General features: G+C 44.5%; 1 protein-coding gene across 3 annotated transcripts in view; it reads right to left on the bottom strand.

The window, feature by feature from the left end:
- Positions 1–772: 772 nt before the first annotated feature.
- LOC142923163 (NACHT, LRR and PYD domains-containing protein 3-like) overlaps positions 773–25,271 on the bottom strand; it is a 35,458-nt gene continuing 10,959 nt past the window's right edge. The window contains exons 1-7 of one of the 3 annotated variants that reach the window (XM_076064098.1): positions 20,892–21,002; positions 17,381–17,445; positions 15,489–17,163; positions 4,758–4,841; positions 4,104–4,190; positions 2,194–2,277; positions 773–1,407 (exon numbers count right to left, since the gene is read on the bottom strand). In XM_076064098.1, coding sequence (XP_075920213.1) covers positions 1,326–1,407; positions 2,194–2,277; positions 4,104–4,190; positions 4,758–4,841; positions 15,489–17,059 — 1,908 coding nt within the window. In that variant the 5' untranslated portion in view covers positions 17,060–17,163; positions 17,381–17,445; positions 20,892–21,002 and the 3' untranslated portion in view covers positions 773–1,325. Of the gene's footprint in view, positions 1,408–2,193; positions 2,278–4,103; positions 4,191–4,757; positions 4,842–15,488; positions 17,164–17,380; positions 17,446–20,891; positions 21,278–25,271 lie in introns of those variants that run through there. The other 2 variants (XM_076064096.1, XM_076064097.1) reach the window with 2 other exon arrangements.

Here is a 25,271-nt window from a genome sequence, read left to right as displayed (position 1 = left end):
TCTGAACATTTATACTGGAGTAATGCAATGAGTGCAGTAGAGACAGGACAAAAGTTACAACAACCAATACAATACAACACGATAAGAGTGCACAGTAAAGTAAAGGTGAACAAATCACTTAAAATATACAAATGAAACTAAACTCTTTTTTTTATCTTACCAGGAAAGGCCCAGAGCTATTATCTAATTTTTCAGAAGCAAGCCACTAATAATAGCTCGAGGAAGTGGATTATCACGTGAAAATTTATAGCAGCAAATACATGTAAACGGATGTTTCTAAATATGGAGAGAAAAACTGGAGAACCCAGAGGAAAAAAAAAACAAGTGACCACGGAGAGAACATGCAGACTCCAACTATACAGCAGGTGTCAGGGTCGAAATCCAACCCCTGAACTCTTGCATACCAGGCGAGGAAGATGACATCACACCACCATGGCGTTACTTAAACAAATACCTAAAAGTATGCAAGTTCAAATTGCATCAGTTCCCAAGCTTGGGAAAGGCAGTAAAACAACAGCAATAAACATTCCCAGACCACATCCAGACAATGACAGTCTGCCAATAAATGTATACATTAAAATTGAATTATTGATACGTTGTTAAGCATTTCGAGGCTGAAGTGCTGTTATTTGGTATACAGATGTGTATAATCAAAGATAAGAAATATCAAGTGTATTTGTTTAGCCAGGTTTTTAACCTGGATAGTTTCAATTGCAAGTGTGATCCGAGGCACCAAAATCGAAAACTAATCAATTAGAGCAATGAAAGAGAATTCAGAGTAAAACAACTTTATAACAATCGTTAGTACATTTCTTATATCTGAAGTCGGCTTGGAAGATTATTTTTAGACCGATCATAGCGCAACTGAAAGTTAAAATGCATGAATATAAAAAAGATAGAGGGTGAATATTGAAGTCATACATAAATAGACGAGGATATCTGCATGAGTGTGATACACACCCCTATGTACGCACATTCATGACAAACATTCCTACTCAGTGAAACAATGGTGAGCTGCCAGACCATTTAAAAGCCACCGACACCCCTTCCACATGCCACCAACATCGCTTCCCTATACCACATATTCATAAATACACTTACACATTATTACACATTATTGGAATCACCACACTCATCGGCATCTTGGAGTCGCGTTCACCCTTGGCTCCATGTGGAGCTCACAGAGAAAGCTCCCAGCTCATTGTCGTCTCAGAGTCAGGGTCGACGATCGGAGCGGTGGAGGTAAAATGAGCCGGGCTGCTGTTCAAGTCGTGCGTGGACCAGCTCCATCTGCTGCAGGGCCAGCACGGCCTCTCAGCTTATATCTAAATATCCAGGCCTCCTCGGTGAGTCCATCTGCTCCTCAACTCCTGCTTCCCTTCCTCACTGAAGCGAGTGCCATCCACCCTGCAGCAAGAGAGAGGTTCACGCTGACGCGGGTTCACACAAAGACCCACGCAGCCCCCACAACAACCATGCTGGATGAAGGTCTCCCCATGCCATGAGAGCTGTTTCATCATACTTCACCACGCGGGTCAGTGCAGGCCTGTGATGGCAAGGACTGCAGATCTAGGATCGTAGTGAAGTACAACGGTGGATTGTGCTGCACACTGCAGTCTGTTGTCTGCAACTTAGCTCTGCTGCCTATAACTCCTGTGGTTATGTGCGGTGGTCACCCATCTCAGCACTCCAGGCTAAAGCCTGCTTATCTTGCAGATTTAAGATCAGGCGCATTTCCAGTCGTTTGGTCATGTTCATTGGTCTGATAATGAATATTGTCATTATTTGGAGGAGCGGGGTCAACCAGGTGGGGTGTTGGCTGTTGTGCTGTTCGGTTCTGTGTTGTGTTGCATTGTGTTTCTAAGTTTGCCATTTTTTTCATTCTTACCTGATGATGGTTGCTTGTGTTGCAATCGGAACGTCTATTCTATTATTATTATTTGATTTGATTTTCTACGTGACTTTACCGAAAGAACCAAAGAGAATATTAAATGCACTGGAATACACTCCACTACTCACTCCACTTCTGGCAATGGCTCTCTTAGCACACAAACATGGTGTGAAGGTCAATTTCCAAAACGTTGCCTTTTCCATATTTTCTCCTGCTAAGGCCACAGTGTTACTGACGAATCTCAGTTGTTTTGTTTGTAGCAACAATCAGAGCGCGTATGAGACACAAGCTGCATAACTTACCCGAGCTTCCTCAATGCTTTGTTGGTGATCATGATGTCATGGAGAGCTGGGATCGATTTGTCCGTCAGTGAGCACTCTATCAGACTACAGGGAGAGAAGAGGCACTGAGTGGGGTGAAACTGGAAAATAAAAGTGTACACACTCACAAGAAATGGAGAGCAACTCAACACCTTTTAGTACAATAAGGGTGGAAATCTCGTAGAATCAGCTAAACAGAGGGAGTAATCATTTCGGACCCAGGAACGCAATCCTATTTGTCTATTAATTGTTTAATGTGGCTTTGTCCAACACGGCATTTTACAGGAACGTAACCCACCGCATTTGGCGAGGTCTGCAATATTTTGTATTAAAAATCGCGTTTGTCCATGCAAGGCCACTAGATACAGGCAGAGGAGCCAGAATATAAATCTGAATATTTATTTATATTAGAGAATCTGAAAAGCTAAAAAGCTCTTTTTCACAGATGTCCACGTAACCCATCACGAGGCAAAGGCTAGTTTAAACTGTATATTGGGTAAGGATCAAATAATGTTCAAATGTATCGGGTTGGCGAATAAGAGCCATTGGTGATTTATGGCTTTAATAAGAGTCAGGTTGTGGTGTTATTAATGTAAACGTATGGGTGGGCAATTAATGTCAAGATTGCAGCCGTTCATTATATAAAATTCTTAATTGTAATCTATGACATTAAATACAGATGATCATTGATTATATCCAGAGCGTGCCTATCTGGGTTCCAACATCCGATGAAACCGGTAAAACCGCTCCAAAGGCTGAACCAGTCCGGCGATCGGCACAAAGTGCGTGACAAAACAAGCAGCTATGCTTTATTTCAGTGTCAAATAATATATACAGTTCATTACACACTACATACAACAACTTAAACAATGAAAATACTCCACGTATATACATGTTTCATGACTAATAACTAGTCATAGAAACAGAAAATATAAAGTGCGATCTGGCGAAAATTGAGTGGAATTCGGCATTCACCAGAGCACCGGTCTGAAGGCTGCATCAGTCCAACTATTGACAAACACAAGTTGTTGTTGTCAAGCACAAGTTGTTTAACAAGAGCATAGTACACAAATCACCCCATGCAGAGTCTTTGATATTGGAGTGGTGAGTGCGGTTAGTAAATGTTGTGGCCGAAACGTCGTGATAATTTTATAATGTTTTATTTTTATTATTTTATTATTTCCATCCTACGTGACTTTACCGAAAGAACCAATAAGAGTAAATAGTCACTTTTTACAGCAGAATATTCATTTTGTCTTTGTATATTTACTTTTAGCGATTTTTAGATCGCAAACTATTTAATAACACTAAATATATATACAGAACACCTAAAAATATAATCGTATTTTTAGCTCTTTCGGTAAAGTCACGTTGAAGGGAAACAATAAATAATAAAATATATAAAACAATAAAAAATACATTATATATATTTTATTATTTTATTGTTTCCCTTCAACGTGACTTTACTGAAAGAGCTAAAAATATGAATTACTGCAGTCACGAAAGCTTTAAATCAAAATGTAATCGTATTTAAGAATATGCAAAAATAAGATATTTTAAATAATTATGCGATTATCTGGTTGTGTTTGAAAATCTGGCTGCCGGATAATCGATGATCTAATATATTAACATAATATAATTTAAAACAATATCATTGGTTAGAGTTGGTTATGTGACAATTGTAATTGTATTGTTATTTAATAGTGGTTAACAGTGCTGTAATAAGTGTGGCAAATAACTTAATTGATAAGTGCATAAAAATTATGTTAAAATCGACGTTAAAATACAACATTATTATGCTACTGAATATCTTTGTGTTTTGTGTCTGTATATGTGTATATATTTGTTTAGGCGTACTTATATAAGTGTGTGTGCATCAGGACATTACTCACACTAACGTCTCCAACCTCCCTTCTCTCTCCAACATCCCGTCTGCTAAAAGTCGGAGGCCGCTGTCTCCGATCTCGTTGCGACGCAGCCTAAACCCGGGTGGACGGGAGAAGAGACAGCGCTGACTCACTGAGCCCACGGGAACCGCGGAGTGAAACAAGCGGTGAGTGAGGGACACTCACAATGGCGGTGCACGTGATCACAGCACACACCGTCATGAGCAAAGCTGCTCATTGTTTAATGCTTCTGTTAGACATTTTATATATAATAGGTGGCATTCACAAATATCAGTTTACTCACGATCATCCATTCAATTATACTGCACTGTACCTTTATAATATGAAGTGTTTGTGTTTATATAAACACAAAGTTACAAGAGAGGATCACACACAAGTGAAGTACATTTTCATCGAGAACACAGGGAGATGTTTTCAATTAATGTATCTGCTAACAATGTTGTGAATATTGCTTTAACCTATGTGTTAAACTAAACAAATGTGTTAAGATTACAGTAAAACATTTTTAAAGTGGACTCGATTAAGCAGGACAGCAAGATTAAATGTGTTCACATTCAAATGTTTACTTGACAACGCGTTGCACCAATAATTAGCAGTTAGTGCACAGAGCACAAGTCAGAAACGAACAGCAGAGCTTACCTGAGAATCTTCAAACCTGTGTTGGCCTTGAGGATGACACTGAGAGAGGAACCCGACTTGTCCGTCAGTGAACAAAGATACAGACTGCAGGAAGAGAAGAGGTGGTTAGTCGGGGCAGAGGGGATGGGTGGAGGGTCTGGGCACGGAGTGGGGGATGGTGAGGGGTGGTGGTGGTTGATGGGACAGTGGTTGAGGGTCGTGTTTGTGGCTACTGTGCACAAATGAACCTCGTGTCAACTTTAATAGGAGCTTGCAAATAGCAACTGCTGTTTAGATTTTTGGGTTGAATGTGATGTGTGTGTGAATGTCTACTATGTGTGCATTTGTGTAAGTCCATCTCTATACGTGTTTGGTACATGTGTATCTTAGTGCATGCATATTTGTGTGCATGCACGTGGGAAGTAGTGGTGCAGTGGTTAGCACAGTGAGCCACAAACCTGGTTCGATTGCCGCTCACGGCGAACTTCATTGATGAATATCTAAAACGGCCATGGACCTCACCTAGGTCGACTCAGCCTTAAATTACTACCTGGTGTAGTAAGTAAACATCAGTTGGCTGAGTGTGGTGCTGGCCTCCCAACCCCTCATGTGCCATTCTGGTCTTCATTAGGTGTTCCCGAACAGTACATGACCCAAAAGTCTGCTAAAAGTTATCTGTAGAATCTCTGTGTATGTATATATAGATCAAATAATCATGATTTATCTTCGATATTGCATCATTCTGTAAGCGGTCACATCTGAAAGCGTTTCATGTAACATCTCATCACAATGTAATTAAAGGAAACCCCCAGTGACAACTGTCTGGCACAAGGTAACTTAGCACCTGGCCTGCATATCGGCATTTCCACAACAACTCTTCCAGTAGCCTCTCATTCCTAATTTCCTCAGAACATCCTCCCATTTCCGCATCAAAAAATATATACAGTACATTATACACTACATACAACTTAAACAATGAAAATACTGCACTTATATACATTTTCATGACTAACAACTACAGTAATAGAAAGAGTAAATATACAGCTTGATCCGGCGAAAATTGCGTGCAGTTCGGCGTTCGCCAGAGCACCGGTCTGAAGGCTGCATCAGTCCGGCGATTGTCAAACACAAGTTGTTGTTGTCAACCACAAGTTGTTGTTGTCAAAAACATGTTGTTGTCAAACACATGTTGTTGTTGTTGTCAAACACAAGTTGTCAAACACAAGTTGTCAAACACAAGTCGATGTCTAACACAAGTTGTTGAACAAGAGCGTTGTACGCACATCACCCCATGCAGAGTCTTCGATATTGGAGTGCTGAGTGCGGTACAGTAAATAGTCACTATTTACAGCAAGATATTTATTTTGTCTTTGTATATTTAGTTAAGCGATTTTTATATCGTAAACTATTTGAAACAGTCAATATATATGCAGAACACCTAAAAACATAATCTTATTCAAGAATGTGCAAAAACAAGCTATTTTAAATAATGTGATCATCTGGTGTTTTTTGAAAATCCAGTACCCCTCCCCTCCGATGCTGCTGGATAATCGATGATCTACTGTATTAACACAATATAGTTGAAACAATATCATTGGTTATAGTAGGTAATGTGACAATGGTAATTGCATTGTTATTCTTTGGGTCTTTCGGTAAAGTCACGTAGATAGAAAAATAATCAAATATTATTTTCTATCTACATGACTTTACCGAAAAACCTAAAGAGTATGAATTCCTGCAGTCACGAAAGCTTTAAGTCAATATGTAATTGTATTGTTATTTAAGTGGTTAACAGTGCTGTAATAAGTGTGGCTAATAACTTAATTGATGAGTGCATATAAATTAAGTTATAATCGACGTTTAAATACATTATTATGGTATAGTGAGTATATTTGTGTTTTGTGTCCGTATATGTGTATATATTTGTTTAGGTGTACCTATATTAGTGTGTGTGCATCAGGAAATTACTCAACACTAACGTCTCCAAACTCCCTTCTCTCTCCAACATCCCGTCGGCTAAAAGTTGGAGTCCCCTGTCTCTGATCTCGTTCTCACTCAGCCTAAACCCGGGTGGACAGGGGAAGGGACAGCGCTGACTCACTGAGCCCACGGGAACCGCGGAGTCAAACACGCGGTGAGTGAGGGACACTCACAATGGCGGTGCACGTGACCAGAGCACACACGTTCATGAGCAAAGCTGCTCATTGTTCAATGCTTCTGTGTTAGACATTTTATATATCATAGGTGGCATTCACAAAAAGGAGTTTACTCACAATCATCCATTCATTTCTACTGCACTGTACCTTTATAATCTGAAACGTGTTTGTGTTCATAAGGGTGTTGTTTTGCAAGACCTCATCTTACAAAAAAGACAAAGATCCCCCGTGTAGCCTTAACAGACTGTAGGGGCAAGTGCTGTTAGCGAGCACCTATGAAGGCCGGAACGGCACACGAGGGGGTGGGTGGTGTTGTATATGGCCCTTTTTCCACAATTAAAATCAATAATAATATTTGCCGATATTTTTAAAATAGTAACTGAAATAAATAAATAAACACCGCTACGACAAGGACCAGCAAACAGCAACGGGAGATCGTAAAAAGGTCGTTTAAATAAATAAATAATAACCTCCGGGGCAAAGAGAGGTTAGCGACTATCTGCAAAATCTCCAGATTGCCAAAGGACAATTCACAAACAAACCTGTTTGATGTAACACAGCCGCCCGGGGTCACCAAGAGGGGAGGGGGGCAATCACGCGCGCGACCGCGGTGAGACAGCGGACGGGGAGGGCATCTGTTTTTTCTCTCTCTCGCAAGAGACGCGGAGAGAGGAGAGGGAATTTCACATTTAAGCTCCGCAAAGGACAGCGAGACAGCGTTCGGAAGAAGACATCAAGCCAGCTCCGAGGCATGGCCTCGAGACATTAGCAATGGGTGCTGTGTCCCGCAGAGAAGAGGGGCGAGGGGACGTTAGGTGCTGAGTTCGGCATGGGCAGACAGAGTATCGCTAAAAGTTATTATACATTCATCCTGATGTTTTGAGTCGCTTGCAGAATCGAGGATTGCGATAAGCTGTATCATACTAAGCTATCAGAGTTGTGTAAGAGGTGTGCAAATACAATTTTCAAGTTTTGAGAGTGAGCGACAATAGCACACTCGACAGTTCAACAAGACAACAGCTCAGCAAGCGCCAGAAGAGGGTGGCGAGCGGCAGGCTCCAAGGGGGCCCCGCGATCAACCGAGGATGCGAGGCTGGCAGAGTAGCGATGTGCCACCGAGTGTGAGTTCAGAGCTGAAAGAAATATCGCTAAAAGACTTTTATTCTACATTGAGTGCCAGCTGCCAGCAGCCAAGCGTGTGCTGACTTGGCTCATCCAGCAATGGAAGCAAAAGAGTCAGCGAACCAGCAAAGAGCGCGTTCGAGCATCTCCACAGAGAGCACGTGCGGCGCAGCTACTACATCAGTGGAAAGAGACCGTATCTGCCAGCACGAGCAGCCAAGCCGACGCCCCGAGCAAGAGAACAAAGCAGTTCGTATAACCCTCCCCCCACACTCTCACCCTCACGACGCATCACCCTGCGTCTGTTTCACGAAGACACACAACACGCATATCGGGACAATCAAGAAGAGTGACATTCCAAGGTGCTGATCGTGAAGAACATTGCTGCCTATTGAGTTACGTGGATACGGTCATTTAGAAGTATCTCAGTCGTTCGTTTTCTTTTAATGGCATAATCTTGCCGATGAATCCATTGACGTATACTTTTGCCTTTGAGAATAATAATTGTTTTGACTGCCTTTTCGCATGAATATCGTCGGATGAACTACTAAGGACTTTTTATTCGTATTTTCCATATGCTCGTGGTACCCAGAGGAAGCAATCAATTGTTCCGTTACCCAATTAACAACGTGATTATTGAGGGTTGAAGAGATGGATCAATGAAATGAACATTGCCTGTAGTACTATGCTGACAATTTCAAGTACAAAAATTTCCATATTAGAGTGTTAAGGTTTTTGTGTAGAATAGCGTGCCTGCATGTTTTAACGACTCTCCCTATCACCAATTAAGCTCGCGTTACGCAGTGGAATTAATGATATGTGCAGTTGTCAAAGTGAAACAACGCAATCGTTGATGTTTACTGTGTTGATGCTGTGTTGAAAATTCCGAGCTTGAGAGTTCGCATATCCTTATGTTAAAGTTTTGTTTAGAATAAAATTGATTAACGCAGAAGTGGTTGCGTGTGTCCTTCCTGATTTCGTGCGTAATAATCTTATTTATAAGAACTGTATTCTGCGTTGAGATCTCAATTTGGAGACCTGACATAAACACACTAATACACTCAGTAAATGTTAAAACGAGAATAATTGTATTATACCGATCGATAATACGAAGTTAAACAAGGAAGCCGAGCTGACTCTGGCATGCTCACAGCACCTGTATAACTTCATACGAAGAATTGTATTATTCCGATTGATAATCCGACCCTCGTCAGCGAGGTGGGGCCTAATCATAATAACGGATTGCAATAGCATAATCACACACACGAGCATTAATGAATATGATTATATCTCGAATTAGCATAATTTATGCGCATAATTGCATCACCTAACATAATTGCGGATAATTACGCAAATTCCAAATTTCATTTAATTTGTATTATTTTCATCAAAATTTTCACAACCAACATATACAACAGTGACCTACACCACCCTGACCGCCTTTGTATCCTTAGTGGCAATGTTTACACACCGCACCAGGTCCTCATTTGAGGCTGAGTCGACCTAGAGGGAGGCCCAGGTCCGGTTCAGATAATCGTCACCGGTGTTGGTCGTGAGCGGGAATCGAACCCGGGACGCCGGGTTCATAGCGTAGCGTAGCGCTAATCACGACACTACTACTCCTCGTCTACACACCTACATACACACACAGTAACGAAAGTAAATAACGCACATACATGCGTATATTCACTAATTTGTCCATGGCGCACTCATATCACTGGATGAATTGCGCCTTATGAATGTGAATCCTTATTATATGAAGATTCCTTGCATTCATTTTCATGTAAAAAAATACTGTCACATTAAAACTGCAGACTCAAACAGGGGTGTGTAAAGTGTGTACATGTGAGTGAGTGTGTGTATATTCATATATGAGAGTGTGTATATTAGTGTACATGTGTAGTGGAGTAGGAAGGTGCATAGTGGAAACAGCGTGATTACATAACACAGACAGTACGGGTTATGTTGGGTCAGCCTGTAGCGAAGGCAAATACAGTGCAGGTTATATTAGGGCAATTAAGCTGGGTGAGCCAAGGACGGCTGTGATTGGCTGGAGCTGTTGCCAAGTCTAGAGTCGCGCCTAAAGGTCTGGAGGAGAAGCAGGTGCGAACGACGAGGAGCGTGGTTGGGACGCGGACTAATTAATTGGGGAGTAATGAGAGCGGGGATAAATTGGGGGGTCGGCAATTGGAGCGAGGTTGTTGAAGTTGGAGAGCTTGGAGTGAACAGCGGGGAATTGAAGTTGGAGTCAACAGCAGGGAATTGAAGTGTGGAGAGCTTGGAGACAGAGAGTGGAGAGACAGAGTTTGAGAGACAGAGTTGGAGATGGAGCATGGAAACAGCATAGCGATAGCAGAGCTGAAGAAGAGAAGCAGCCAGCAGTGGAGAGAGCATAGCGATGGCGGAGCTGAAGAAGAGAAGCAGCCAGCAGTGGAGAGAGCATAGCGATAGCGAAGCTGAACAGAGACGAAGCAGTTAGCAGTGGAGAGAGCATAGTGATGGTGATAGCGGTGAACAGAGACAAAGCAATTAGCAGTGGAGTGAGCATAGCGACGGTGATAGCGGAGAGCGGAGACAAAGAAGTTAGCAACGGAGTAAGCGAAGTAATCATGGGGAGTGGAGAGACAAAGGTGGCGAGCGAGTCGAGTGAAGCACGGTGAGCGAGCCGTGACGACATGGATACTGTAAAATATTGAGGACATGCTGAAAGTTGTAAATAAAGCGGTGTTCGAAGAAAGACAAAAGTTGTCCGAGTGAAATCGAACACTACATTTCGTGTCAGAGTGACTACGAACCATGCCGAGATGTCAAGGAAGGCGGCCAAGAAGAAGAACGTGCCGGTGGACTCATCCGACGACAGCAACGACGAGGACGTGCTTGCCCGTGTCCTGCCAAGTGGCCGATACTCCTCCGGAGGGCCTGGTTGAACGAGAGTCTAGAGAATGAGACAGCGGTTCGAGCGAGGCCGAGACCCCCGCACCGTCGAGTGATTGGAGAGTCCTCATGGCCCAGTGGGAGGCCAGGATGGCGACATTGACGGAGGCGTTTAACCGCTTTGTGACATCGGACCAGATGCAACCGACGGTGTCAAGTCGACCAGCAGATGTTGCCGCGGGGTCGGAGCAATTGGAGAAATCCGACGACGATGAAGCACCACCATCGGGAACAGCACGGCGACTTCATGTGCAGCGGTTCGAGGCCAAAGTTGGGGATTGGACGGCATTTACAAGACGGTTCCGAGCAGCTTATCAATCTCTGGAGTGGACTGAGGGTGCCGCTCTGCGGGCACTGCCGACGGCCCTCGATGATGATACCTTGGCGACATTTAATGGATTCCCTGCCACCGTCAGGTCAACACTGGATGGGGCATTCGCGGCAATGAGCAAGGTGTACGAGCCGCGGTCGGTCGCCAAACGTAGATTCCAGCAAAGGAAGCGGGAGGACACGGAATCCCCTCTTGCATTCCGCAGCGCGCTGTTGGCCCTCGCTCAAGTAGCATACCTGGCGATGGACCAGGAGGCCCTGGATTCCTTGCTGCAGGAGAAGCTTTTGCAGTTGGCCAAGGAGCTACGAGTCGTCCTTTCGCTTCCTGACAGCAACAACGACGATGACATGTCTCTACAGATCGCCAGGAACATCAAAGTCAACCTGGACCTCCGCGATGAGCCAGCGGTGGTGGGTGCGCAGCTGCTGTTGCTGAGCGCTGCCGCGTCCGAGAGCGCGGTGGCGGTGGGCGAGGCACCGCCGATTGCAGCGGCGGCCGGGGTGCCACCCGCGGGCATGCTGCGTCGCCCCGCGGTGTATGGATGTACTACGAGTGCGGACGGAGAGGACATGTTGCCTGCGACTGCTGGTGGCGCAGGGGCGGCCTTCCAAGGGCGCCGACCAGCTACAACCGAGGATTCTCCCAGGACCGAGGATTCCGGGTGAGTCGCGATACATTCAATACACGGCCGCTCTTTCCACATCACCAATCTGCGTCATCTCACCCATTCACATCTCATTCGTATGTTGCGCACGGTCAGGACGTGTGGGGCGCGTTGGTGCATCGTGTTTTGGGAGCTGCGCCGGGGTCGTCGGATGTGATGGCACTTATTCAAGGGGTGATGGTCAGAGTTATTGTTGACACGGGGGCTTCTGCGACCCTTATCTCGTTACAAACTTTTTGCTTATTGCCAACTTTGCCCCAGGCCCTAGAACCGGTTGATGGGCCGTGCATAGTAGCAAATGGTGGCAGTCTCGGTATTATGGGTTGTATGGTCGCGACGAATCAAATTGGCGAAGTGAGCGTTACGGGGAATATTTTGGTTTCCAAGGCCTTGGCGGTACCGTGTTTGTTGGGAACGGATTATTTGCAAAGGATGCCACTTAGAATTTCTATAGAGAAAGGGGTGTTTGGAATTGCCATCGGAAAAATGTCTAAAATTTTTGGGAACGTCTTTTAAGCTTGCGGTTGCGAATGCCGTGGTGCAGGCCGTGGTGAGCCGCACCGTTCGCGTTCCGCCTGGCACGCAGATGCTTGTGCCGCTGCGCTTTAAAAAACAGTTGCCTTTCGGCGAGCAACAGGAGGGTATATTGCTGACGCCCTCAAATGCTGTATCACGGATGCCCACTTTGGTAGGGGCTTTGACTATTGTACCGGCAAATTGCGACCCTTTAATACAAATTGTAAACGTGGGACACGAATCGGTCGTCATTCTGGAGGGTACAACGTTGGCGCATGCAACGGCAGCGCCGGGTCCGGAAGGGGAGGCGTGTTTGGCAACGGGACAGAGTGAGATGTTGCCGGGTGATGGAGATGATCCGGACTGGTTGCGAGATCTATATATGCAAAACCCTGAACTAACGCCTGTGCAGCGGTCGCGTCTCCATGGGTTTCCCTTTGAATTCAAAGATGTGTTCAGCGTGATTACATGATAACACAGACACTACGGGTTATGTTGGGTCAGCCTGTAGCGAAGGCAAATACAGTGCAGGTTATATTAGGGCAATTAAGCTGGGTGAACCAAGGACGGCTGTGATTGGCTGGAGCTGTTGCCAAGGCTAGAGTGGCACCTAAAGGTCTGGAGGAGAAACAGGTTCGAACGATGCGGAGCGTCGTTGGGACACGGACTAATTAATTGGGGAGTAATGAGAGCGGGGATAAATTGGGGGGTCGGCAATTGGAGCAAGGTTGTTGAAGTTGGAGAGCTTGGAGTGAACAGCGGGGAATTGAAGTGTGGAGAGCTTGGAGACAGAGAGTTGGAGAGACAGAGTTTGGGAGACAGAGTTGGAGACAGAGCTTGGAAACAGCGTAGCGATAGCGGAGCTGAAGAAGAGAAGCAGCCAGCAGTGGAGAGAGCGTAGCGATAGCGGAGCTGAAGAAGAGAAGCAGCCAGCAGTGGAGAGAGCGTAGCGATAGCGAAGCTGAACAGAGACGAAGCAGTTAGCAATGGAGAGAGCATAGTGACGGTGATATAGGAGAGCAGAGATGAAGAAGTTAGCGGCTGAGTAAGCGAAGTAATCGTGGGGGAGTGGAGAGACAAAGGTGGCGAGCGAGTCGAGTGAAGTACAACGAGCGAGCCGTGGCGACATGGATACTGTAAAATATTGAGGACATGCTGAGAGTTGTAAATAAAACGGTGTTCAAAGAAAGACAAAAGTTGTCCGAGTGAAATCGAACACTACACATGTAAGGTCTAATAAATCTGAAAATCTAAATAGGCTCGAGGCTGGATGGTGCTTCTACCCAAGACTAACATGTATAACAACAGTTGTTGTAGCCTGCGGAGCTGCGTTATGGCAATGGAACAACATTCATCTCTATGCTCTACACCAACCCACACTGACAAGATTGGTGATGTCTGGTCAAATAACCCCCAAGACCTGCATGGTGTGGGAGTGCCTTATCCAGCAGTAGACTGACCAAAGGCTGTACTTGTACATGTGTAGGAGTGTGTGAGTTTATATGTACACTATGTGTACGTTTGTGTGTGTACATGTCTGTGTGTATATACGAGTGTCTTTGATTGTGTATTTATATGCGTTTAGGGGAATGGTGGGAAAGTCGTTGGCACATTACATTACAAACGAAGTGACCTGGGTTCAATATCCGTAAACAGCATCAGTGGTGAGTGATGAAAAAAATTCTGGTCCTGGAACTCCCGTAGGGTGACTCTGCCTTAAATGAGTACCTGGTGGTGTGTCAACATCAGCAATGGGGAGAGAAAGACAGCCAAGGACGGTGCTGGTCAGGGAAGTGCGATCAGCACTTGCCTCAAAAGTGTATGCAGGCTCCACGGGGAGATTGTCTTTGTGCTCTAAAGTGCAGTGTAATAGTGTGTGCTTGTTCCCTGTCACTGGCTTCACTTTCCCCACCAGTTTATATGGGCTACTTGGGGGATCATTGTCTCTTTAATGCTTTACAACTAAGATTAACACCCATTACCAATTAGCTGTCTCTGTAGTGGTGAGCACAATCACTGACCATGATCCACTGTGAACCAGGGGCTTGAATCGGACACGTGGATCAAACCGTTACCCTCACTCTCCACCGCAGTCGCAATCAGGGCTACATTTTCTCAGTATGGCCTAAGGTCACCTCACTCCCTGCATATAGTGTGAGGGCTATCATTATCGCTAATTAAATGTTGCTGAAGATGATGGAAAACTTTACAGCATCCATGAATATGCATAACTTTTTTTTCCTTTTGTACTTTAACGTACAGTGAGTGCAGCATTCACTGTGGACCCACCTACTCACTGTACATTTACTTACCCACTCACACTAATTCACTCATTCACCAACCCACTCACACACTAATTCACTCATTCACCAACCCACTTACACGCCACTCACATCCTCACTTAACTCCACATATTCACTCATCGATCCACCCACCAAGTCACCCACCAACTCAAGCAGGCACGCACTCACTCACCGAACCTCATCCCTCAGTGGATGAGTGGGAGTGGGTATGCGGCTGGAGAGTGAAGGTATGGGCAAGGGTGGGGGATGGGTTATGGAAAAAGTGAAGGCAGGAGCAGATTGGGGGTTAATGGGAGGTATCAAGGGAGGGGTGAGCGTGGCGTGCGGGGAGAGGAGTGAAGTGAGTGAGGACAATGATGGCAGTGGCAAGGGGAAGAATTTGTCAAAATTTGTGTTCATGCTTGGGCTACGCAAGACCGAGTGTTTACGTGAGAATGGAGTTACATTGTACTGTATGCACAGTTAATAAGTGAGGATTCTTATAGACAAAGATCTGCCGTATAGCCTTAACAGACTGCTGGGGAAAGTGCCGTTAGGGAGCACCTATGAAAGCCGGCATGGCATATGATGGAGTGGGTGGCCAGTATCACGCCCGGCTGCTTTTGTCTCCCGAGTAGCGATGTTTTACACACTGCACCTGGTGCTCAATTGAAACTGAGTTGATATCACGCACAATTATGCACACACAATTTGTGAAGTAGTGAATGCAAGGTGTGCCAGTCTTACACTAGATGTTTACATCTGTGCAGTCCACGCTGAAGCCTCTTCATTTCCTCGGTGCCGATGCCACAGCCGAACAGGTTGAGTGTCTCCACAGGTTCTTCTCGCTGCAGCAGGATCCAGGAGATGGCAGCGCAGTCTGGCAGGGACAGCCTTGTGAATGACAGGTCTATCTCAGTCATGGACCGAGTGACATCACTCAGGGACTTGCGGTCGTGCAGCTCGTGCACGCAGTGCAGGAGACTGTTGAGCCTGTGTTTGTCAACCATCCGATTCTTCATGCTGCGATTGAGCCACTCGATTATTTCCTTTTGATAATCTGCAGATGGAGGATCCAAGATACCCTCAAAGAACTTCCATGGAGTGCTTGATGCCAGTCCACAAAAAAACCTCTGAAACACATCAAACCTCCCATCTTTGCTGTCCTTAATAGCCTTGATGACGTCATTCACTGGCCATGTTGAATGTGACAGATGCAGAGCTATCGCTGCAAAGAATTCCTGCATTGTCAAGTGTGAAAATGAATAACAACTCCCTTGTTTAATGCCCTCACATGTGAACACTTTGTTGATTAATGTACTTCCTAGTTCAGAAGAACTAACAACAAACTCTTCTAGATCTTTTTGGCTGAACATCTGGATGTTTTGCTGAACCCCCTTCAGAGCCATATTGCCAAGAGACGATACAATTTCCTTGGCACAGCAGCTGCCACGTCCATGGTGTACTATGAGCCCAAACACGTATTGTGTGAAGAGGTCGGTCATTGATTTGAGGATAATCTCAGAATGTTCAGACTTTTGTAAATGTTCCTTCAGTGTAATGGCTGCTATATGGCAGAATGAAGGGTTCTGGGACAATGTATTCACTGTTTCATTTTCCTGCAGGAGCTTGAGTGCCCTTTCTGCTAGACTCCTATCTTGGTAAAATTTGTTAAAAAATGCTATTTTATCTTTGTTGGAAAACCCAGTGATTTCAACAGCTCGATCAACATTCACTTGACTCAGTTGTTCCATGGCAATGGGTCTGGTCGTTATCAAGACCGAGGCCTTGGGCAAGAGATTTCCATTCACTAGGGCAGCAATGATGGCTTCTACTGTTGCCGTCTTACGTGGATCGGTGCACGCATTGGCATAGTCAAGGCGCTTTCCAAACTCGTCCAACCCGTCCATAACAAAATGGGTTCTCTCTTGGTTTGCGAAAACCTCATCCGCTTTGTTTCCCAAACATGAGTGCAGCTTAGAAAACAGCTCTGCCAGTGACACCTCTCCAATATCATTTATCTCCCTGAACCTTATGAGCACGATGTGCTCAAAGCGTCGTGCAAATACTTTCTCACCTGACAGCAAGCTGTGCACAATGAATTTGCTCAACATGGTTTTACCGCTGCCTGGAGTCCCCACTACAATAACCAGTCGGGGGTGTGTTTTTTTTCCAATGTGATCAAAGAGCTTCTTGTAAGTAATCCCTTCTCTCTGTGCTCTCTTCATCAGCTCCTCGTGCTGCTTGCCTCTCGCTAGTAACTCGTGCTCCTTGGTTTCTTGATGGCGGTAGTAGGGAACCAGAATTGGCTTCACCATCCTCTCCAGCAAAAACACTGCAGGTTCTCCAGGTCGTGCGTCGTAGTTTCGTGTTAATGATGTCAGCTTCAGCAATAATTCTCTGAAATCATCACCAGGCTTATCTAAATGACACAAATAATTTAACGAGCAGATCAGTTTCACTTACAATAAAAAACATATTCCTATAGCAGACAAATATGTTTAAAATAAACTATGTAAAAAAAGCGTAGCGAATTCATTCACCATGGATAATGCAGCAACATCATGTACATCATGAATTATTGTGTGGAAGTTTTCACGATGTGTATTCTCCAAATGCAATTTTTATAAACACTGTACCTTTTGTAAAAAAATATGTTTTATCATAACAAAAATGCTACCACCATGTGTCTTGTTTGTTTTGCCTGTGAAAAAGATAGTACCACATTTAGCATTACCGTGTACATCAGCATCATCACAACCTAATTCTATCAATCTGTGTGTAAAATGCACTGCTTGCCTTATCCTACAATTATCGATTTTTTTTTGTCTAGGATGTTGATTTTTTTTTTTATATTTCACTGGTATTGGGGCTGTGTTTCCTCTCCCATCTCAAGCTGGCCTACATCACGTAGCACGGGGGCTACACTGGTGGAGTGCAGTACACCAGCCACGGTCCTAGCAGCAGAGAAGATGAAGTGCTGTCACTTCCACAAGAACAGACACATGAATCACAACACTCGTAGCATCCCACGTGATACATCGTAGGTTCACTTGAACTTCAACTAATCTGGCTACTGCATCATCAGCAAACACTGTGGCAGCCACTACATTGTGGAGAGTGTCGATTTCCAATGACAAATTTGCTCAACAACTTCCATCAGCTTTCCAAGGAAACATTGAACCCAGTCTCTCACCACTTGGGCAATGGTGACCATGAGTAGCCTGATCCCTCTGTATCTGATCTTATTTTAATTTCTCGGGAATCATATATTTGGAGTCATTATCTCCCGTGGACTTTTTTACAAATGACGAGGTCTACAAATTTGACGTTGAATCTGGAGTGAAGTATAACCAATCCAGTTTCAGTTTCATTTATTTTGTATAGCCCTGTGAGCCATTCGGCTCTTGAATCGGGTGCAACTGCAACAAACAAAACCAGGAACAAGAAACATCTTAAAGTGACTACGCGCAAACAGAAAAATCCAGGAAAAAACAGCAAAGTCTTCCGGAAAAAGCACCGTATATCAATGCTGTGTGCAAACATCCCAGTGGGATGCAAGCCAAACAATTACAACCATAAGACAATTTAGATTAAAGTTATCAGTCTAACTCTGTACTACAACAAATAAATATGGCTAAACCAAAACGTTTTAGAAATCACTAAAATAAAGCTATAAAAGCAATGTAACAGTGATCATAGGAACTAATTTAAATTTTACAATAAAAGATACACATAACATGTACTACCAAACTTTGCAGCCATAGCTTGCTGCATGAGTCACTCCATAACAGCAGGAGTATCAGTAGGAGTATCAACATTTTTCAAGAGTTAAGAGGAGAGAGTAGGTTCCGTTTCATGAGTCAATGGCATTAAAAGGCGGGGTGTCATTAGAAATAGCAGTCATTTCTAGATTTAAAGCTTTCGTGACTGCAAGGATCCATATTCTGGTTCTATTCGGTAAAGTCACGTTAGTAAAAAATAAAACAACAAAAATCACGACGTTTCGGCCACAACACAAGCGGCCTTCATCAGGTGAAGGGACCAGGCTGTCTCGAGGACAGCGCTGGAGTGAAACACAGCCACGCTCAGACCGCGACCTTTAAGCTGTGTGCAAGGGAACAAGGTGCCTTGACAAAGGAATTAGCATAAAAATTAGCATTTGATTGGCCGACTTAGCATGATGAACGGTGTAGAGGTGGGTTTACATGCGGGTGCACATTCCGGTTGGCGTGGGGGGGGAGGGGGAGTTTACCTATTGATGGTGTGAAAAAGGAATTTTTAAGAGCTGCGAAAGTTTGGGGTACCACTACTTGAAAAATATACTGTACCATTGAAAATTAGTTTAATGTTTGGTTCGATTTACAACATCTTTCCAATGGTTGCTTAATTTGAAACCATCTTCTCGGTTGAAATTGTGTCTGTGTTTGTAGATCTGAATTGCCTCGTAAACAAATTTCTGATAAAAACCCGTGGGTTTGCAAAGAACCTTGGTATCGGAGAAAATTATATCGTGATCACCCACAGCGTTGTAACAGTGATCAGCTACGGCAGAATAATTCGTTCTGCCGTGTTTCAAATCTGATTTGTGCTCGCGAATTCGGTCAGAGACATGTCGCTTTGTCTCCCCGATATAGCAAGCACCGCAGGTAAAACTCAATTTGTAAACCCCGGGGTACTGTAAGTCAGGAATGCCATCCTTCACGGATGGGATCAGATCACGAATTTTGTGTACTGTATTGAACCGGACCTGGATCTTGTGTTTGTTTAGAATTTTGGAAATCTTTTTAGTAACGCCTGCTATATATGGTAGTGTGATGGTTTTCACCGGAGTATCAAGTGGTTGTTTCTGTATGGAGGGAGAAACAGCTTGGCGGATGGTACGGTCAGAGTATCCATTCCTTTTGAGGGCCAGGTGTACATGTTTTAATTCACGGGTCAGGTGGTGTTGGTCCGAAATGCAATGAGCTCTTAAAAATTCCCTTTTCACACCATCAATAGGTAAACTCCCCCTCCGCGCCAACCGGCATGTGCACCCGCATGTACACCACCTCTACGCCGTTCATCATGCTAAGTCGGCCAATCAAATGCTAATTTTTATGCTAATTCCTTTGTCAAGGCACCTTGTTTCCTCGCACACAGCTTAAAGGTCGCGGTCTGAGCGTGGCTGTGTTTCACTCCAGCGCTGTCCTCGAGACAGCCTGGTCCCTTCACCTGATGAAGGCCACTTGTGTTGTGGCCGAAACGTCGTGATTTTTGTTGTTTTATTTTTTACCTACGTGACTTTACTGAATAGAACCAAAGAGAATAGCAGTCATAGCTAGTCAATATAAAAAAATTAGGAGTAAAAAATGTCCACAAAGGAGGAGACATTATACTGAGAAGAGCAGATAGCCAAGGACCGAGCCACGTGGAACACCATATAATTGGGACTTCTGAACAGAAGGCAGTCCTTGCTTGCAAAAATAGGGCTCACTTTTAGAGGGGAAGCAGAAGCAATGGGGAAGTGTGAGAGATGCCTGCGTAGCCATGCCGATTCAATAGGATGGAGTGGTGTGTGGTATCCAAAGCAGCCCAAAAGTCAAGAACTAGAAGCAGCTTCCATAATTTAAGAGAGGTGGTCATTCACTCTCAATAGGGAAACAGTTTCAACGAAATGGCCTTGGTGGAATCCAGATTGTACCAAGTCATGGAGACCAAGGCAGCTGATGGGTTTGCTGCCATGGCCAAACATATTGGGCTTGACACTTGAAAGAGAGCTTCATAGCTCATTATATTCTTCCAGCTCAAATAAAATGCCTGTGTCTGAAGAGGTGAGAGAAAATCACCATGTTTAAGTCATTTGCAAGGAAAGGGAGGTGTAGGATAGTACAGAAATTCAGGAATGTTGGGGTACAGTGTGGATGCAATGTTTTGATACTGACACACATTTCCATTATCCATCCATCCTTTCCTCCAAATCTCTGATCCCTTGTACATACCCTGCTATGGAATGGAATATGAATGTCCTCCTCCTGAGAGGGATGTTGTTATGCAAGAGTGGTGCAGTTTGCGAATATCAAATGACAGTTCATATCAGTTCAAAGCAATTCCTTCGCTTAAACTTGCCAGAGACATGCGAGTGGTTACGTGAAGTTTAGCATCACTCACGAGAAGCTGCTCCAGGGATGGCTTTACCCGCAGTTGTGCTCAGATCGACACCCATCACGTTGAGCTGCTGCTCATGCTGTGATATCCACTGACCCAAGAGAGGGATCTCGGATCTCAGTGGCACCAGCACATCTTTAAGGAATCTCATGCACACTTCTTCTCCATTGTTGAGCACCAGGTCAACCAGGTCCCGTGTTCGTGCCATGGGGTTATTCTCGCTTTTGAGGGACGCATATACACTGTCCAGGACTATCCCTGTTTGATAGGAATAGTCAAGCACTTCTGAAGACTTCGCCTGGAGGTATTTCTGCAGATTCACTTTGTTGATTTTAATGCTCTCACATGCAGAAACTTTTGATGCCATCACGACAAATGCATCGAGTCACCTGAAGAAAATGAAAACAAACCATGTGTCACCTGTAAGCATAGTCGTGTAATTTTAGACAGGTACGGGAAAGAATAATAATTATAAAAATAAAATGTTGCTACTAAAATCTGAGAGGTCTCGGTTAGGTACAATTGTGACTTTAGGTATTTGATTGTGAATACATTGAGTTATTTAAATTGTAATGAAAGCTTAAAAATTGTCATTGGAATATATAGAAATACATACAATTGCATCGAAACACTTTAGGCATCTCAAAACACTCTTCAGTGCAAGCATTTGAACATTCACATGAACACAACACTACGATAAAGAAAAGTAAAATGTAAACCTAATTCAAAACACCACACAGGTTTAGCAGATTAAGCAGCTGCGTGACACCACGTGCTCACTGCCTCGACCATCGTGATGCCACGCAGACGGCAAATTGCGTTGTAATGTGCAATGATCGGGATAGCGTCACCTCTAGTTGAGTGACGATTAGAGGGTGGGAGCCAGGTTTGATCTTGGGTAGTCCCTATGTAGTGGGCACTCCCATGCTCTCAATGTATGGGTAGAGGGTGCTCTGAGGTTGTCTAGCAGTGGTATGACGTCACATACCGCGCTCCCAGCAGCGGCTGGCGGGGCCATTTGTGAGGGGGCCGGGGGAGCCGACGGAGGGAGCCGATGGAGCCAGGAGGCCGACGGGGCGGGGGAGCCGGGGGGGGGGGCGACGGAGCCGGGGGGAGGGGGGGGCGACAGCGCGGGCAGAGGGAGCCGACACTGACTTTCTCATACATCATACACTGACTCATTCACACCATGCACTGACTCACTCACACATCATGCAGTGACTCACTCACACATCATGCACTGACTCGCTCACACATCATGCACTGACTCGCTCATCATGCGCTTACTCACTCACACATCATACACTCGAACAACCACTGACCCATTCACTCATCATACACAGGTTCACTCATCGTGTGCTGGCTCACTCGCACATCATACACTCACTCTGCCGCTGACTCGCTCACACATCATACACTGACTCACTCATCATGCGCTGGCTCACACATAATGTACTCACTCAACCTAATACTGACTCGATCATCATACGCTGACTCGCACATCATACGTTGACTCGCACATCATACACTCACTCACGCTGCTGCTGACTCACTCACACATCATACACTGGGAGTGTCGTGCTGCCAGCTATGGCTGCAGGTTTTGTCGTACATGTTATGTTTATCGTTTGTTAATTTTAAAATCACAGTTCCTATGATTACTGCTGTTACATTGTTTTTGTAGCTTTATTTTGGTCTGGTTGTGGTTCAATAGTTTTCTGCAATGTAGATTCATATTTTGTTTGTTGCGTTTGCACCCGACTTAAGAGCCGCATGGCTCACAGGGCTATACCTAATAAATTAAACTTGAATACGCTTCACAGAAATGAGTAAACATGACCTTTTGTGGAGGTAGTGTGTTTGTGTGGGGAAGCCAAAACTTAAAGTACACACATGAGGCAACGTCAATGTTACTGTAATGTTCATTATGTTAAATAAATCACTTATACAGGACAGCAGTGGTCCAGGTGTCTGTGCAACCACCTTCCTATGCCTTTGAATCTCCACTTGCACTGTCTCTTAGGAATTCTTCAAAATTAGCGGCACGTTACATCATCATCAGCAGCCATTGTCTCTCTACCGCTGGATGAACGCCTCCCTATATTTGTTTAACGTGAGAAATTGATGAAGAAAATTCTTAATTTAACATTTTTTATTAGTATCAATAATAACGAAGCATCTGGTCAGTGAGTATGCACCACGTGCATTTACAACAGCATGCAGAGCATGAGACTATAACGAGTTTTGTACATCATGTTTGTAAACCCAAGTAATCCATTCTTTAGTATGAGATATTTATACATTTAACTCTTTGTGTATTGAGCTGTGTGTATTGCATTGCTGCAAACTAAATATCTATACTGTACATATACAGGCCGGTCTGACTTAACCAGCGTTCTTTCTACAAGAAGGTGCTATAACAAGCAATATTAATTTATCCCTGGGGTGTCACTATATACGTATGATTTTATGAGTAGTCAAATAGTACGAGGAGATAATGCAATAGGGAGAAGGGGGTGAGGGCGTGGGCTTAGTCGCTTTTTCTCTCATACAGCACACATCTCCACATGAAATGAAAAAAATAACACCTGGCAAATGGACATACATTGATGTTTACGCCCAAGGCGCAACAACTCTATTGGTTTCACTATCGTGCAGCTCCACGCTACACACAGCAGACGCGTGCTCCCTACAGAGGATAAACTGTCGAGCGTCTTCTACGCCGACAGAACGAGCTTCAACACAAACATCCCCCATGTAGCTCCACAGACTGGTGGGTCAAGTGCTGTTAGTGAGCCCCTTTGAAGACCTGCACGCAAAGTGGGGTAGAAATGGCCAGCACCACACCTGGCCACGTTTGTCTCATAGGTTATACTGATTACCCATTGTACCAGGCACTCATTTAATGCAGACACAACCTAGAGGACCCAAAACCAGTGTAGATATCACATGCTATTGATAACTGTGGCTGAGTTTGTTGTGCAGCATGGCTCGCCACAAACACACATAGGCGATGTACACAAACATACAAGATACAAATGAGAAAAATCTCCCATATCGTTTTTTACATTATTGGGATTAGTTCTGCTAGCGAGCACCTAAGAAGGCCAGTACGACACATGAAGGGGTGGATACATAAACACAATAACAATAAAAGCCATTCGCCACTCAAAATTGGTGACGTCAAAAAAGTGTTTGTGCCAGGCTAAGTGCACATTGAGGTCATGTGGACTGTCGAAGGCTCATGGGCAGTAGGTTACAGGATAGATAAAGGTGTCATGGGTTGAGTGACAGGGATGACTGGCAGATCTACCACCTGTGCTCCCTACTGTTCCACCTTGCTGCATTTTACTCATTCTGCACTCCGCTCGTTGTTGTGAGCATCACTCCTCCGCCCTCCGTTATTGCTGGAGGCGGACATCCTTCACAAAACTCCTCCAGAGACGCTGATCTTGAAACCACTGGTCGAGCTGTTGGCAAGCCCAAACAGCTCCACCATCCTTCTGTTACACTGCAGTCAAACTCTTGCCTATAGCGATAAGCCCCTTATATCTGGACAAACAGAAGATGTTTGGGTACACAGTGACTGGGCATTTGGGCTACATGACCCAGCCAATGCTGCCTCACCTGCCTTAGTATCTCACTGATGGGCATTTGTCCAGATCATTCAAGGATCTAAGCTGCTCACATAATCTAGTTTGTTAAGTCCACGGTGGATCGTAGACAACTTGAATATGCAAAACCAGTGTGGATGTCCCTTTAAAAGGGATCCAAATTTCTCAAATGTAGAGAAGGGAGGGGATATCTGGCTGAGAAGACCCAGAGCTTTACATGGAGCGACAGGCAATGTAGCATTCACAGTGTGTTACGCAGCTGAGATAATTATGTTCAACCGATTCGGAGCATGACCTCTGCTGCCAAACTGGAGCTAGTCACATGCACCCTTTCCAGGTATGGAAAATTGTTCTGCTCTGTCCAAAACTGCCCCACTGCTCATGGGGAGTGGAGGGATGGGAGAATACGATGACAGAATACCCAGGCAGGTGCTTTGTTTTATGTGGGGATGAACGTAAACCCCATTTCTTAGTAGTACTCTCGAAGTTCAACAAAAGCTTCTCCAGCTCATACTGGATATAATTCTTATGGTGGGGATGGTTGTAATGTGGAGGTGGGCAGTGGTAATGCACGCTCCTGTCTAATGAGGAACCAACAGTTTGGGACAATTTCAAGATTATGTAAACAACGCCGCCAAGACCAGCCCAACAACCTGTTGCAATATTGGAAATGAATGGATTAGTGATTAAACGTGGTGTTTAATTGAAAAACGAACGTAAAAACTGCTACAAGGGCCTAAGAAGGCAATGCAAAACTCAGATCTGGCAT

The sequence above is a fragment of the Petromyzon marinus genome, unplaced genomic scaffold, assembly GCF_048934315.1.
Source record: "Petromyzon marinus isolate PM22_M1 ecotype Great Lakes invasive population unplaced genomic scaffold, UKy_Petmar_22M1.pri1.0 PM_Scaffold_31, whole genome shotgun sequence".
NCBI lineage: Eukaryota > Metazoa > Chordata > Hyperoartia > Petromyzontiformes > Petromyzontidae > Petromyzon > Petromyzon marinus.
Note: the sequence above shows the minus strand (reverse complement) of the source record. Positions and strands in the feature narration are given on the sequence as shown.